Consider the following 17,273-nt stretch of genomic DNA (forward strand, 5'->3'; position numbering starts at 1 on the left):
ATACACCATCAATAACATTAACAAGGTAATTAGACTTTTTTAAAAAAATACTGTAACCTTATCTTTCTGAAGCCTTCATGGCGAATTCTCCAGTCTCTTCCGCGGGGGCAACATAACAAATAAGACACGGGTTACAAGGGTGATAATTCACCTTTCTTTCATTAATAAGAAGCACTGGGATAACAGCTTGAACAGCAGCCTATATCCTCATGAACAGACCCTATCCCACCCCCCACCCCTTTCTCTTTTTCCCCAAAGGTGTGTCACCTGCGTTAAAGGGGCAAGGGAGCAAATAAACCTTTAATTAATATACACAAATACTTCCCTAAGACAAATGAAAATAGATAACAAATCATTTTCATATTGACATATACCTGTTTGAAATAAAATAATTAAATAATAATGAATTAACCCGCGACCCGATTACGGATAAGCGGTTGAGGATGGATGGATGGATGCATGGAATAATGAATGAACAAATTTGTTGTTACAGTCTTCACCTGCTTACCATAGAAACGTCCTCATTTCTAGCTCAATATGATGCTGAATATGTATACAACCTATTTACATAGCAATAACATAATAATGTGATAACACCAACATATTGCACCAAAATTTATATAATCATGTTGTAAACCACATGACTCCACAAAACAAACCCTGGAACAACAAATTCTGCAAATTTCTGCACCACATTCCTATAAACACATAACATGTATGAAAACTCCATAAATTAGCATTGATCAGTACAGGTATACAAGTGCAGATAAGAACCAGTAGGGCATTATCCATTAACATATAATATCTTTGAACTTCTCAAGTTTCCTAACCGTGCGGCCACTACGAGTTAGTTGAGGGGGGTCCACTGAAGGCAATATGGCCTGAGAGGCTCTAGGCAGAATACTGGGCCCTGGCACAGTTTCAGGCTAAGACAAAGAAAAGAGTTTGAACAGAACATTCAGTCCGTGCTGTACACACAGGCTGCCTTGCAGCTTGGTTAGGCATATACAGTAGGGTAGGAGGTCGAAAAAGTTAAAGCACCTGACGTAGAGGGGAACTGAGGGAGGGGCCTCAGCACTACCAACAACAGAAGGCAGTGGCAGGTAAATCCCACAAAGGACCCTTGTAAAGTTTTAGGTGATTATGATGAACCACCCACCTTCTTGACTGGGGATTACTTGGATTTGTAATCTAGTAAATTCCCCCAGGGCTGTCATCCTTGCCCATTCGTCTCAGAACTTTATATGGTCCTTTCCATTTAGGAGCCAGCTTATTCTGCTTTTGAGCTGGGTCATTCAAAAACACAAGGTCACCTGCGTTATGTGGATGGAAAAATTTATTTTTGTCATACTACCATTTCTGATTAAGCTTAGCTGCAGCGGACTGCCTCGCAGCATCTCTGAAAGCATAGGACAAGTGTGTGGTCACAGCACGAGCATATTCTGCCAGGGTACCTGGCATACAGGACATTAGAGCAGGACTAAAGTTCAAAAGGATGTTGACAGGTAACCATGGTTCTCTTCTATGTGCCAGAAGGAAAGGAGAAAACCCGGTGCTGAAATGAGTTATAGGCCAGATCAACTTGAGGCAAATACCTATCCCATTCACCTCCATTTTCACAAATGTACTTTACAACGTACTCTGACTTTTAAAAAAGTGCCATGTACTTCAAAAAACGCTAAATAAATGTCTTCTCAAAAAACACTTAATAAAGATCACATATATCATCAATTACACCCGTCATGCCATGCATGACCCTGTGCAAGATGTTACTATAGAAACAATAACACATTACAGTATGTACCAGATTGTATTCATTTATATGACTCTTCACTTTACATAATAGCATTCATGTTTGTCAGTGTCTACCCATGACAGAACAAGGAAAAAGATCCTTTTTTTATTTTTTAGGTTTTTCCCCGAGGATGTTCAATTTAATCACATGCTTTTAGGCGGAGACAGAATGAACTTACTGGAAATGTTTACTCTGTAAATTTTTATTTGTGATGCATGTCATAATCAGAAAACCTTTTCTACTTCCTTTACATAGGCAGTATGCTGTGACTAATGTTGTTTAATCCCCACAGACAGACAATCAGATGTTGGATACACAATCTCACACTGACATGGCACAGCAAAGAGAACTCTGTGTAGTATAAGTGGTAATGGATGGAAGGATGGATGGCTGTTTTCCAAACATTGAAAATATATAACACTAAGAAAGAGATTTAAGAAGAATTCACATAGGATGTCCATATGTGTCCTTAGTCTCCCATCTAACCTGTCTTTGTGCATTGAATTGTCTTTTTTTTTTTTTTTTTTACATCGTTTCCCCAACATCAGGACTTATTTCTGTCCCACTGGAAGCCATTACATCTGTTACATCTGACTACATCTACAACATATCATAAAACAGAAATAAGAACACTTTCATCATAAACGTGTATATCGCAAAATGGAAAGAATGATTCGCAGATTTGCTGAAGTTTGACCTGCTATAATGTTTTATTTTTAGTTCTTGAATGGGTCTCTGAGTCTTATATGTACTTTCTCATTTACTCACTCATTACACTGCAGTACGGATAAAGACAACGGTCCTGATGTACCTTCAGCTCAATTACACTGGCGGGGTTCCTCATATAAAACTCCAAAGAGTTGCTGCCTCGTGTCAAATGGACATTTACAGATATCCTTTTGACATCCAAAACTGCTCACTTGCTTTCCATTTCTACTTGCATGAAGGTAACACTGGAGACGTGTTTTCAATAGTATATTTGTATGAACTGTTGCTAAACGTTGGGGTAGCGGTTAGGACATTGGACTACTTATCGGAAGACTGCGAGTTCAAATCCCAGCAGTGGCAGTTTGGCAGTGTTGGGCCCTTGAGCAAGGCCCTTAACCCTCAACTGCTCTGTTGTATAAATGAGATAAATGTAAGTCACTCCGGATAAGGACGTCTGCCAAATGCCATAAATGTAAATTTGCTGGTTAGTGACTCTAAAATATCTCTATGTGTGTGTGGTGGACAGGCATCCCATCCTGAGCAGGATAAAGTGCTTACTGAAGATGAATGTATGAAAGAACTATGACTATATAATATTTGTTAAAAATTTGTGAAATGATGATATACATTCTTTCAGAAAATGAACTAAAGCTGAGCGCTAAATTGACGTTCATTTTGAACTCATCCGTTCACTCTGATTCGGGATGGAGATTTGTTAACTTGACACACCTTGTTTCCAATTCTATCTTTACCAGCAAAAGGTCTTTTTCTTCTGTTACGTACAGCGTAAGTGAATCTACCTGTCTGCCTTGCATCTTTCTTTCTCTTTTTTTTTTTTTTTTTTAAATCACTTCAGTTTTATGATGTCTTAATACTAAAGAAATTGTGGAGAAAATGTGGAGCATAAACGTGAGGCCAGTCTCTATGTAGTGAACTTCCTGGTCCCTAGCTGCTTCCTGAGTCTGTTGGACTTGTTCAGCTTCCTCCTGCCTCCTCATAATGCTGCTCGTTCTGCTATCAAAACGACTCACATCCTGGGCTACACCCTCTTTCTGATCAACACTAATGACCTCCTGTCTGATAGTGCTGCAAACACACCCCTTATAAGTACAGCGCTGTTGCACAGTAATACGTTATAATACAATGTGTAGCTTACTGTTGATTCTCTGAGATAACCAATATATAGCTTAAAGTACAATCATAGTAATGGACTATTGTATTACATATGGCCCACATCTTGTATACTGTATCATGTGTACATCTCTTTCCCTTTGCAGATGTATTTTTATCCCTCAGCTTGTTGCAGAAGGTTGGTGATCAGCCTTCTGGAGGCAATGTTCATTGTTAACTTCTGTAACAACTCAGAATATTACCGCAGAGTGAGTGCCCCGTTGGCTCCACGTCCTGTTCATGTTCCCCAAAAGTCCTGCTGCTCCGGTCACAGTGACTTTAAACCCACAAACAAAAGGTAAAAGGATTAGTGGTTTACAGCACATACAATAAGAATACTTGCAGAACGAGAAATAAAAGCAATGGGGAATGCTGTTATATTAAATTAGTCAACAGGGTGGTAATCTGTACAGTAGTCTACAGTTACATTTAATCAACAAGATAAAAAAGTCCTTGCTATCAATAACAGCAGTTTGAGGTTAATAAGACACAGAAAAAAGCTGATACTGGAGATTTTCCTTCCATAAACATTAAATAAAGTTGACATGTCACCACATCAACTTATCATCAATTATATTATCGTTGTTAAAGAGCAACACAAATGTTTATTCTTCTTATTAAATGATGTAACTTCATGTGAATTAGCTATTAATATATAAATTATAAGGGATTAGGATGAGCACATTAATATAGAATATATGTATATTGAACTGAATTGCCAGCAATACTGTCAAAACTTTCATGAATACGAACACCTCCTGGCCAATGAGAACCGAGAATTAAACAGCGCCGAGTATAAAGTAAATTGTACCCCAGTGCTGTTGAATTCTTGAACATGATTGGTTTGAAGGTGTTTAAAAGCAAATTTTTAACGCCACCATTTCATTATTTTCCTATAACAGGATGCCCATTCTAAGCGCTAAATATGGCATTCATATTTCATAAACTTAATGGTTGATTCTAGTGTTTGCTAGCTGCAACTGTAGAGTTCCAGAGTAAAACATTAATTAACATTATGTTAGATAGACTGATAGCTCATCTGAGATCTCGTCATGTTCTTCATGTCACCGGTGATGCTGGACGTGTCAGGTGAAGCAATGACACCTGCTGAGACTGGAGAAATGGAGAAGATGGAGGGTGCAGCGGTGGTGGATGAGCTGAAGAAAATGACCCAAGATGTGCTGACCATTTGACTGAGGATGGAAGAAAGTGCAAACTGCATGACTGGAAGCTGATCATGAACGTTATTGACCGCTTCCTGTTCCTGCCTTACCTCCTCTTTGTGATTGTGACCTACATCACAGTAATAGCTATGTGGGTCAATTACTAAATGCAACACTCTACGAATAATAGAGTAGAATAACAGAAAATGATAATAGGGAAAGCGGGCAAAGGATGTCAAACATAAAAACCAAATCCCTAGCCAATAATTTTTTGAACAGTTATGAAAACAAATGCAAGAAATTATAGAAACCCACACCAACCACCATATCCTGTCCTTAAAGCTGTCTCAATGCTGCTTCAGTGTGCTGACACACACACACACACACACACACACACACACAAATATAATTAAATACATATTAGATACATTAACTGTATGATACAAATATAAATAGGGTTACCACCAAAATCACAAGACATTAAGAAAACACATTTCCTACTTCAGTGAAGCTTAGAAACAATCCACAGATTTATTTTTGTTTGTTTAATTGTGTAAGCAATTCTAATCAGAATGTCGATATTCTTATCCACATGGTCCAAAGATCCAAAGGTCCACAGATTAAATTTTTCCAATACATAGCAATCAAGCATGAAATTAACAGAAATTGAATTTCTGACTTTTAAATAACTGCATTTTTTGGCAGGAAAAGACTAAAAATACAATTTCTGGGACATGTTGCACGTATGTTTGAGCCCCCAAAAACATTTGGGTTGTACTTGTATTTCAGGCTTTTGAAAGAAGGGTCTTCTACGGTCATTTTCCAACAGTGGTTAATGGAGGGTACACCACTATATCTTAAATCTTGGAAAACAGTGTGCTTGTAAATATTTGAAGTTATTCTGCAAGGATATAAAGTTTGAACTGTATAGAATACAAGAAGGACTGGGCCTAGACCTATAAAATCAAAACTACCTATGTGGCCCTGTTGTGGAAATGAAAAAGGTGTTGGGGTAAGTGATTATTAATAATATTGAAAGGTTTGTTTCATAAAAATGCTTTTAAGGCCAGTATCTATTGGCACCACGTAAACACAATCAATGAAAAGTGATCCTAATTTTGAAATCAGAAAATGGTCACAGTAATATGAAGTGATCTGCAATTGATTTGAAAAACATTAAGATATAACATCATTATCGTCAAGTTATTTTGGCAGGGCAACAAATTCTGCTAAATGTCTTTTATATATACAGTGGGGGAAATAAGTATTGAACGTGCCAACATTTTTTTCAGTAAATATATTTCCAATGAGGTTATTCTCATGAAATTTTCAGTCTTAACTCAAGAAATCCACAAAATATAAAGAATTCACAATATCAAAGTCCATAAATAAAGTTATGTATAATAAAGTGGAATGACAGGAAAAAAGTATTGAAGACGCTAAGAAAAAGCAGTTGTTCAAGGCAAGGTAAGGCAAAGAACCAGCTGAAATCCATAATAGTAATAATCATAATAAAATTAATTATACCCCCTATCTGTGCAAATGAATATTCGCTTAGTAAATTGATGGTCTATAAAAAGGCTTTTTGTTACCAAGGTGTCACACAAGAAACATCTCATAATGGGTAAAAGCAAAGAGCTCTCGCAAGACCTTCGCAACCTTATTGTTGCTAAACATATTGATGGAATCGGATACAGACGTATTTCAAAACTTCTGAATCCTCCAGTAAACACCATTGGGGCCATTATCCACAAGTAGAAGCAACATCACTCCGTCATCAACCGTCCACGTACAGGAGCTCCTCGCGATATCTCTGACCAGATTTCTTGAGGTAATACCAAAGTCTGGTGAAAATTTCATGTGAATAGCCTCATTGGAAATACAGTTACTGAAAAAAATGTTGACACGTTCAATACTTATTTCCCCCACTCTAAACTAATCTACTTCTAATTCATTTAACACTAAATTAAAAGATAATAAACTTCATACTAAGTCGAATACTTTCGTTGAATTTTTTGCATGTCTGCTTTTGTTTGTTTTTTGCATGTCTACATTTCACTATGCCTACCAATCATTAAACAGAAACAGGTTGTATTTTTTTATGTGCAAATTCTGGTTAAATAAAAGCAAATTAGGCTTCCAAAAACAACTTTCATAACTTTCATTGACTTTTTTGGCCACTTTGCCATAATTTGCAAAATAGTGCAAAAAATCTATCTCAATTTCCCCTTTTTTGGCAGGAGAGATTGAAAAATGTGCAAAGCAGAGGCCAGTCTAGCTAACACATCGTTAAGGTATCTTATCATTTACCTATAGGGGAACTATTATGCAAAATCCACTTTTAAGTGTTGTTTGAACATAAATCTGTGTCGGCAGAGTGTGTACACAACCACCATACAGTGCTAAAAATCCACCCACTCCTTTTTTATGTTCCCATTAAATCATAAACAGTGTCTCAAAATGAGTCGTTTTTATTTTCACCCCAACGTGATGTCACGTTGGAACAAGCCCCGCCCAGGGACTCTGCCCTATTAGTATAGATCCTACCCTGAGTGAGCTGCACACAGTCCACCATGTTTTCCATGCTGGAGCAGCTACAGCGAGGAGAAGAATGTCTCAGCTTAGTAAGCTTTGTAAGTATTCTCTCGTTGGCTGTAAGAATGAACATAAGAGTACTCCCAGCATCAGAGCCTCTAAAGACACCATGGAGAAGTTTTATTTTTGAAGGAAATCTGCCCAAAAAATACCTTAAATCATTTTACACCAGACTGCTTTGTGAACGAGGGTCAGTACAAAGAAGGATTTGCTAAAAACTTGATTCTCAAGCATGGATCAGTACCAACTGTTCGTGATCCAGCTTCACACCCAGAAGACGTAAGTATTGCACTTTATATTTTGTGAATGTTTGCAAATCGCCTTTTCAAATGTGCTTATTAGCGCATACCACGGCTAATGCGGCTAACGCTACCATGGTTTCTGAATGTATTCACGGAGACCAGAGCTATTTCGTCATTTTTATTTTTAACCTGAAAACGCTTACTGTCTGTAGAATTCATAACCGCACCTTTATTATGCACAATACAGTAAGGTGATTATCTTTTTGAAAACCGTGTACGTTTTGGGCGAATCATTTTAGTATCCGAAGCACGAACTGTAAAGTCACAACTGCTGTAGTATCCAAAGCACGAGCTGTAGGCGCAGCCCTCTTCCGGAAAGGGGGCGGGGAACAGCACACGAAAACAGTGTGTTTTTGCTTCCACCCAAAAAGGTGGCATTTTCAGCATGGTAAAATAAATGATCCGTGGGGTATTTTGAGCTGAAACTTCAGACACGTTCTGGGGACGACTGAGACTTATATTACATCTTGTAAAAAGGCTTAAAATAGGTCTCCTTTAAAGTAAAAGCTTTCATGTAAAACACTTTATGGCTTGAATTACTCAAACTAGCCCCAATGACAAAGCTTGACGAAAATCAGCATATCAATCAATATAACTACAAGGGGCGATCTGTGGGGTCCAAGGATCCTTTGCAAATATCACCCATAGGCCAGTTCTTCCCAAGTTTTTTGAACTTATCCCAGCCACATATGAATGACCACACATCAAACTTTGCACTCACCAAAACAATAATAGGGCTCATTAAACCGAACAATTCTATTGATCTTATGTGATCTTTGGATCTTGTCATTATCTCAAGTCACTGCTCATATCTCTGGTTTCTTCCAACCTCCCAAACCATGACAGTAAATAGATTGGCTAATCTAGATTACCCCTAAGTGTTAATGAGTGTGTGAATGTGTGTTGGATGCCTTGTGATGGACTAGTGTCCCATCCAGGATGTATTCCCACCTTAAAACCAGTGTTTCTAGGATAGGTTCTGGATCCGCTACGACTCTTTTCCCCACCTAACACGGCTGTAGCTACAAAAAAATCATTCAACCATCAGAGTGTCAAAAGGCTTAGACATACTCTATATACCATCCACAAAACATGGTGTGTACTGTTGGGTCTCTGTTTCCGTTATGTTTAATATAATCCCCCTCTATTCTGTCACTCCTGTGGCCCCTCCAGCTCATTAATGGTATGTAAAGATAGGCAGAGAGGATGGAGCTGTGGTGGTGGTGGTGGTGATGCATCCAGCTCTACCCCCTGCTCACCATCTTTATCATCTCTAGCTCCACAGTCATCACAAAACTCCATCGAGCTGCCGTCGTCTTCATTGCTTAACAGCTCCTCAAGCACTCTGGGTCTGTGGCTTTCAGTTCTTCCGCTGCACAAACACACTTCAATGCCAGAGTCACCTGTAAAGTGGCGCCTTCTTCCCACGAGCTCATCCGTCTTCTCTTCGGGTACTTCCACACACTGTTCCTGGTCCTTGTGATCCATGTCCTGCTTTAACATGGTCTCCCTGTCTTTCCCATTATCTCTGTTCTGGTTCTCCCTGGAGTTCTCAAGCTCCACTATGTCAGGACTGGAGCACAGTGCTGTTGACACTGTGGGAACGGGAGTGGCCTGTCTGGATGGACATTGGGCCTCCTCCTGGTCATTGTTGGTACAAGCTGGTGGTCCAGCGTTTAGATTAGAGTAAGGAGGTGGTGGGGTGAGAGGATGATTTGTCACATCCTCATAGTCAGGGAGGAGATAGCTTGGTAGAAACCCTGAAAAACAAAAAATGGAGAGAATGTAGGAAAATTAATATGGTGCCTAGTTATTACCCAGAATTAAAATTCAAGCCTTTCTTTTCAAACTGACAAACGTCAAGAATGTAATAACGAGCATGTCATTTTTATGTGGTCCATCTACAGTTCACAACTTTTTGTTAAAAAACACCTTTGAGTCTTATATTCCCTTCCTGCAGACAGGGTCGAGACACCACTGCCATTGTCTTTGACCATTATCGTTGTTAGTGATGCAACATCAAGTGCTATGCACCATGCATAGCAAATCAGGGGGACTTATAAAATTAAAAATTGTTATAGGCTCTGCCATATTAAAAAAAAAAAAACAATGAAGCAAAGAGTTTTATGACGGACAGAAGAATCTAGATAATATAAGTCTGTCCGTAAGGGGCACCAAGTCTCAAAGTCATGGTGACTGGTTTAAGGTGTGTACAGTATGTAAACTAGCTCACAGCATCAATATTGACAGAATCTCAAATTGCCTTGTGTATTTTTCTTCTGGCTATGTAAAATGTTCCCTGATCCTTTGCCAGTGGAAACAGGTGGGAGTATACAGAGTCACGGGATATTCAGAGTGGGCTGCACATCCCTCAGCTGAACATCAGTCCAAAAACAAACAGGCACACTCAGTACGTTTACATGGACAACAATAATCCGATATTAACCCGATTAAGACGATACTCTGATTAAGAAACTACCATGTAAACAGCAATTTTTAATTACCTTAATCTGATTAAATTCATACTCGAAGTAAACACAAATGGAATTAAGACGTGTGGAGTATTCCTGTTTTAGTCGCATTATCGAGGTGTATTATAGACATGTAAACACCTTAATCACACTATTAACATCGTGTACGAGTTTTCACCGCATTTTGCGTCAGGACACGTACACACACGGCAGTGCTCAACCGTTTGACGGCAAACAAGAGAGCACGGCTGCGTCTGAAACCACGTACTTACCTACTATAGGCCTATAGTAGGCGAAAAACATGCATCTCGGTTACTATATAGATGGTAAGTACGTGGTTTGGGACGCAGCCCACGGCTTCAAACAGTCGTCTATTTGCATGTACAGCATGACAAATAATTAACCGCACTTGAAGCTTTCGTAAAATTTTTTTAATAAAAACACCCGAGACTGTATACGGTACCATAACGAAGACCAACTGTATGTCGATACGTGAAATTCTGGAGAGGACGTCGGATGGCGTGGCGCGGTGACGTAATGACGTGTGCCGTTAATCGAACTACGTTCTATAACATGTAAAACGGGTACATGAAAGGAGTATTCTAAAAGCGACTCATGTAAACACCTTAATCACAGTATTGTAAGGTCAATAATTAGATTACTGCTGTCCATGTAAACGTAGTCACTGACAGAAAGGGTTTGGTTGTGACTCTTACTGAAGTAGAATGGAGGTGAGGTGTAGTTGCGAGCCTCTCTGTAGGCAATCAGGTTGATCTCATGCTGTCGCTGCTGCTGCTGCAGTCTGTGCTTGGCGCGGCGGTGATGACACACACAGCAACAGGTCAGGATGAAGGTAATAGCACACATCAACCAGAACCCTATTTGATAAATAAATAACCACAATGATATCGACACTGAGATATATATACAGTATCTCACAAAAGTGAGTACACCCCTCACTACTTTACATTGTGGCAAAGTGTCATTTCTTCAGTTTTGTCACATGAAAAGATATAATCAAATATTTACAAAAATGTGAGGGGTGTACTCACTTTTGTGAGATACTGTAAGTGGCAGCAAATGAGGGCACAGCAACATATCAGGTAAAAAGATATTTTGAAAGTCAGTTGCTTCAAGTGTTATTTCATGTAGGTGTATTTCTAGAAAGAATTTTTTTAAATCCAATAGAACAAGATCATTTTCAGCTTGAAATGAGAAATATGATCTACAAATAGGCTTAACGATCTAATATCTGTTTTAATCTATCTAATCATGAGAAACATTAGGTAAATCATATTTTTCCACTTTTGCTAAATGCTGTAAGGGAGTAAGGAGTTCATGAGAGGGACGGGATGGGTAGTCAAACCTTTGTCATAAAATTGTACGAAAAATGTAGGTTTTTCTGTTTGTTTGTTTGGGGTTTTTTTTATTACCTTAAACAAGTACTCTAAATTTTACTTGATCCTCTCATTGTGTTGCCACGAGCCTCACTTTGTGAAGCAGATGCAACATGAATGAATAAATGAAATCATTTTCAGTGGCTCGTTTATTTATATCCCTAATGACAGACAGTATTGGAAGTGTACAGGGGTACTCACACCATAACTCGTAATAGTAGTTGCAGCACTGCAGCTCTTCACAGCAGTGCCCTGACTCACAAACGTAGCTCTGGTTATTCTCGCCAACACATCGTTGTGCCTGCTAAAGGGAAGCAGGAAACACAGATTTGTTGAAAAGACTGTATATATAATATGTAGATGACAAATTATGTAGCGACATGCTAGATAGCTCGTTCCACCACCATCATCTAAACACTAAAGGGAATATCTTTTGAAAGAATTGTGTTCATTGCTCCAGTACTGTTCCAGAGACTTGTAGAATCTATGTCATGATGAAATGAAGTTGTTTTGGTGCCTTGTAGTGTTGGAGATCAGCAATTTGAAATACTCAAATCAGCCCTTCTGGCACCAACAAGCAGGCCATGATCACATTTTTCCCCATTCTGATATTTGAGGTGAATATTATCTCAAGCTCTTGACCTGTATCGACATGATTTTATGCATCGAACTTTTGCTACATGATCGGCATGAATGAGTGAGTGTACAGGTGTTTCTTTTAAAGTGGCCAGTGAGGGTATATGTTTACATTGAGCTAAAAGACTTCATAGCATTGCAGTCCCGTGACCTCAATTTAGTATCTTCTTGCTACATTAAAGGAAATCGTGTACAATAGAACCTTAAAACTTATCCCTAGAAACCAACACTCAGTCAAAAAAAAACCCCCAAAACAAAACAACTTAAAAAAATAAAAATAAATAAAAAGATGCAGATGAGGCATTCAGATTCATGACGTAGGGAATAATTAAAGTATAATGAGTTAGTATGTATGTTTTGTCCTGGCAGAGAGATACTAGTCAATGGATTGTCCTGAGAATGCATCTTTTTAGCCAAGTCTCAAAGATGGACAAAGAAAAAAACACACACTAACCCTCTTGTGTGGTGAGAGAATAATGATAAGCATACACATCCTAGTCTCAGTCCTAAAATGTCCTACATGTCCTTCATTTAACCAATTAAAGACACAAAGTTCTATACCCAGTGTTCCCTGCGATGTTCACCCCACACGCTTCACTGCACATGTATAGCTTTCAATCTTTACTTAAGGGCTTTTTAATAGGTTTGTTTGACCATAAAGCGACGCCCACACTCTGGTTATACAATGCAGACCCAAACACAAATGTGCTTGAAAAAAAAGAACGTTTTCTGACTCAATGAGTTCAGGCTCGTCCTTAAACACCACCTGATCCTGGGGCCTGTGTTAAGAACATTCCCTTTGTTCCACTCTACAACTTCTCCCCTGGGGGAAAAAAAAAAAAACATCAGTCACATTCACATGACCTAACACCATGAGACCATGAAAAGTGAGAGCTGAGTTTGAGATCATGATCATTTTCCATCTATGAGAACAAGATTTTTCTTGTGCTTTAAGGTTTTTTTTTTTTTTTTTTTTAAGGAAAATGAAATAATAATAATAATGAAAAGCTGTTGAAAACACGAGGGCACCGTGAACCAGTCTAATATCATCCTGTGATTAGCTCACTTTGCATTCAACAGCCAAGACACCAGAATTTCAGGTGACTGAGATAAAATATGATATGGTATTATATTATAATCCTGCCCTGATTTTTTTATGTCACACTAATTTAAGTAGACAAGTTCAGAAGGCCACATAATGTCATTATTCTAAGTTGACGAATTTTCAGATAAATAATTCTGGTGATTTAATACGAAAATGAAAGGAAAAAAGTGCCGAAAGCTCCCAAAGGAACAAATTCCATGCAATGGCCTAGAGTAAGGGTCGTCAACTGGCAGACCCAGCAAAGTTTCACCAGACTGAATACTTGGGAAAAAAATTTTCAGCAGAACTGATCAACATATGAATACGATCTAGCTGTAGATCAGCAACTTGAGTTTTCTAAACATGAAGCAGTTCTGTGTTTGTAGCAGATCTCATCTGTTTCGTCCACTTGGCAACATGAAGCACCACTGGGAGACAAAAACACACCCACATGAAATTGTCTTATTTATAATTTATACCATATTTATAGGTTTTGCTCTTTGCTCCTAAAAACAGTATTACGTAAATATGGAAATAAAAAATAATAATCTATTATTTTCTATTCGGATAAAACTATACTCTTCTATTCTTTTGTGAGTACAGCTGTAGGACTTGAGTCCGGTCATAATGTCGCATCTGGTCTCAAGACATTTTCTGTATTGACTTGGACTTACAAACATTTGCACTTGGACTTGTCTTGGTCTTGGGCATCGGTCTTGCTAAATATGGTCTTAGTCTCGAGTGATAGTTTGTAATAAATAAATCAAATTGTGAGTAAAAATAGCCTAAATCTATTGTTCAGAGTGCTTCTGCAGGATTCCGTTTGGTCTGGTATACAGTATATGAAACTGAAGTGAATGCTTGACTTTGGTTTTCGGTCTCAATCTCGACTCTGTCTCACTTTCATTTTGACTCAGTATAGAGTTGGCCTCGACCCCCTTCAGACTCTGTCATCACTTGATATCAGCTAATCCTGGCCTTGGGCTTGTCTATGACTTGCCAACAGCAGTCTTGACTGTAGCCCTAATTGTGCATTCAGAAAATCTTTCTTTGTTATTAAAAAAATATATTGTCTTGTGTTTTTCATACTATGCTACCTCCCCAACAGGGTTTTCAGACTGATAGTACTCTTAGTCCCTGACCTTGTGAACCAGTATGAGGATGTATTTATTGATAGAGACTTCAAAGCACTTCTGTAAGTTGCTCTGGATAGGGACGTCTGCTAAATGCCATAAATGTAAACATGGCACTTTTCCACCGCACGGTACGACTCGACTCGACTAGACCCTGTTCGCTTTTTGGGGGTTTTCCACTGTGGATAGTACCTGGTACCTGGTACTTTTTTTACTACCACCTCAGTCGAGGTTCCAAACGAGCCAAGCCGACACTAAATGTGAGCCACGCACTGAGGGAATAAGGGCGTGGTACTGTATTGTGCCTGAATAAATGTGTGTCATTTAATGCATACATTGCGTATGGTAATATTCTATTAATCAAAAATTCTGTATCATTTATCTCATTACAAATAAAATTACAAAGGTTTCTGTCTTAGGTTTTACATCTCGCTTGTTACCGATTTCCAAACGGGCGTTTACGGAAGTCTCTCCTGTCGCGGCTGAATCTAACTTACTCAAACCGAACACTACGGAGGTTCTAGAACGCCGTTATTTTACATCCTTAATAGGCTCCGTGTTCAGTGAACAGGAAAGGCGTTTGGAATACGGCCTGACCGTGTATTTGTACAGGGCTTCCATAATACAACGCTATTCCTGTGTGAAGGCGAGTGGAAGACAGCACCCGCGTCGAGGCGGCACTAAACCGCAGTGGAAAAGCAAGCTCAGAAAAGTAAAGCGAGCCGAGCCATACCGCGCAGTGGAAAAGTGGTGACAGACAGACTGATAGATAGATAGATAGATAGATAGATAGATAGATAGATAGATAGAATATGTGCAGCAGCTATTGAGTAGAACAGTGTGAAAGGTAAACACACTTTAATAGAAACGTTAATATGTATAAAAATAAAATATATGCAAGTATAATCACAAATATATGCAACAGATATGTACATTGTATATATAAAAGTACCCAGATTATCCCTGGATAATATACAATGTATACACAGATAATATACAAATAACCTAGGCTATATATTATGAATCTAGAATTATATAGAGGTCATATAGAATATACAGTGTAGAACAGAGCTGCAGGATGATTACACACAGTAAAGCATGAAAATGTAACGAATATGCAATTTAGTCTATGATGTCATCCAACGACTTTGGAGACATTTTTGTTGTAGTTGCATGCATTAGCTACTTTCCTCTGAAAATATTTGGCAGGGGTGTCGTTTCAGACGCACTGTGCCAGTACTCCAGCAGACCGCCAGCGTTTAGCAAAGGCTCGCGCGCAAAGCGGATGCACACAAACAACCTCGCGTGCACGTTTCAGAACTATAGAGCTTAACCGTCGAAGCTCGAGCTTGTTTTCTGGCGATACATTAGCCCGTCTTCTCTAAATAGTAAAGCTCCTAAAGGCTTATTTTGCAAAAAAAAACAACAACAAACAAACAAAAAAAAAAACAATCTAACTAACATTTATGACCGCAGTTTTAAACGAATAAAATGAAACTGGTGCCTTTTGAGACTCCGAATGAAAACAAACAATTCCCATACACATATATACGAGACTTTTTCCCACATCATAAGTCGTGATTATGTTGTATCCATCCTGATTTGGATTAAAATGTTAGAACATTAACACATAAGGCGGCGTTATAGTTAATGACACATTAGCTATAAGTACTAACAAAACATAATACTTGTATAATAGTCATATGTATTAATCTAAAAATAACCACACTTTTTCCGGCTAATCCCGCCTCCTTCTCCTGGATTGGCCAGGCATTTCTACTCTCAACCAATCGATCGATGGGAGCGTTGGATAATCACCTACACGCCAATCACAGCTCGAGCGGCGGGGGTCTGCTAGCTAATCCTGAAGAAAGGGGCGGGGCTTGTAGAATACGGGTAGGAGTACAAAAGAATGCATTTGTGTGCGTTTGTTTACGCCTGTCGGTTGCACGGGTTCCGCGTGCTAATCAGCACACAAGTTAACTTTCGGTTAAAGTTATTTGAAAGCAAACCATTTTATTTTCTCACCTCGTCGAGAGTCGGCTCGGTGGGACTGACAGGTCCAGCTGTGTAAAAAAACAAACCCATTCCTGCACACACGAGCTACAAAAATCCAGCTGTCAACATCAGGCTGCGTTTCCTAAACATCGAGATCAGAGTTATGTTTTGTTCACTGCGCGTGCCGGGGACGAGAAAAGCGAGCACATGCGCCGCAGTCCTTCTTCCCAGTTCATAGCTGCTCTGGCTCTCTCGGGAGGAACAGCGTGCTTCTCAGCGCGGAACTTCCAGCTGTTGCACAACATCTGCACATCCAGCGCCACGTGCGCAACCTGATAGGCCAAAGATGTGATTTCCCCCGCCCCCTAAACGCGCACGGATCCAGGATTGGATGAGGACCTTGTCAAATCTGACCTAACATGTCCTTAAAAACTTTTATATGCAAAAAGAAAAAAAAAAAGATCACTTAATGCAGCGTTTAGGAAAACCCCACCCTGCCCTGAAGCACATTAAATACAGCATGTTTATGCTAAAAATATTTGTGAAGTGCTTAGCGATTGTGGTATTAATTTGTTGTATTAAGCTGTATTTTAATATTTCCTATGAGAAACTAGTGACTTCTAGTCACATTCAATGTCATATCAATAAGAAATCAAACACAGAAGTAATGGAGACCTTGGTGCAATTTGTATTCGACTCAAAAATTCCCGGAACGCAGTTATAGCAGAGACTCGGCCATCAATCCACCAATCAACTCATTGAGAGTAAATATGGATTTTTATATTTGATCTGCAAACACCTTAATTTAGCAGATGGCCTAT

General features: G+C 39.0%; 1 protein-coding gene across 1 annotated transcript; it reads right to left on the bottom strand.

Moving 5' to 3' along the window:
• Positions 1-3,217: 3,217 nt before the first annotated feature.
• Positions 3,218-17,230, bottom strand: wbp1lb (WW domain binding protein 1-like b). Its single transcript, XM_053615508.1, has 4 exons — positions 16,483-17,230; positions 11,803-11,905; positions 10,921-11,082; positions 3,218-9,493 (listed from the first exon to the last, which is right to left on the bottom strand). The coding sequence occupies exons 1-4, from the start codon at positions 16,540-16,542 to the stop codon at positions 8,886-8,888; spliced, it is 933 nt and encodes a 310-aa protein (XP_053471483.1). The 5' UTR covers positions 16,543-17,230; the 3' UTR covers positions 3,218-8,885.
• Between the last annotated feature and the right edge of the window lie 43 nt (positions 17,231-17,273).

Source organism: Ictalurus furcatus, chromosome 26 (assembly GCF_023375685.1).
Source record: "Ictalurus furcatus strain D&B chromosome 26, Billie_1.0, whole genome shotgun sequence".
Taxonomy (NCBI): domain Eukaryota; kingdom Metazoa; phylum Chordata; class Actinopteri; order Siluriformes; family Ictaluridae; genus Ictalurus; species Ictalurus furcatus.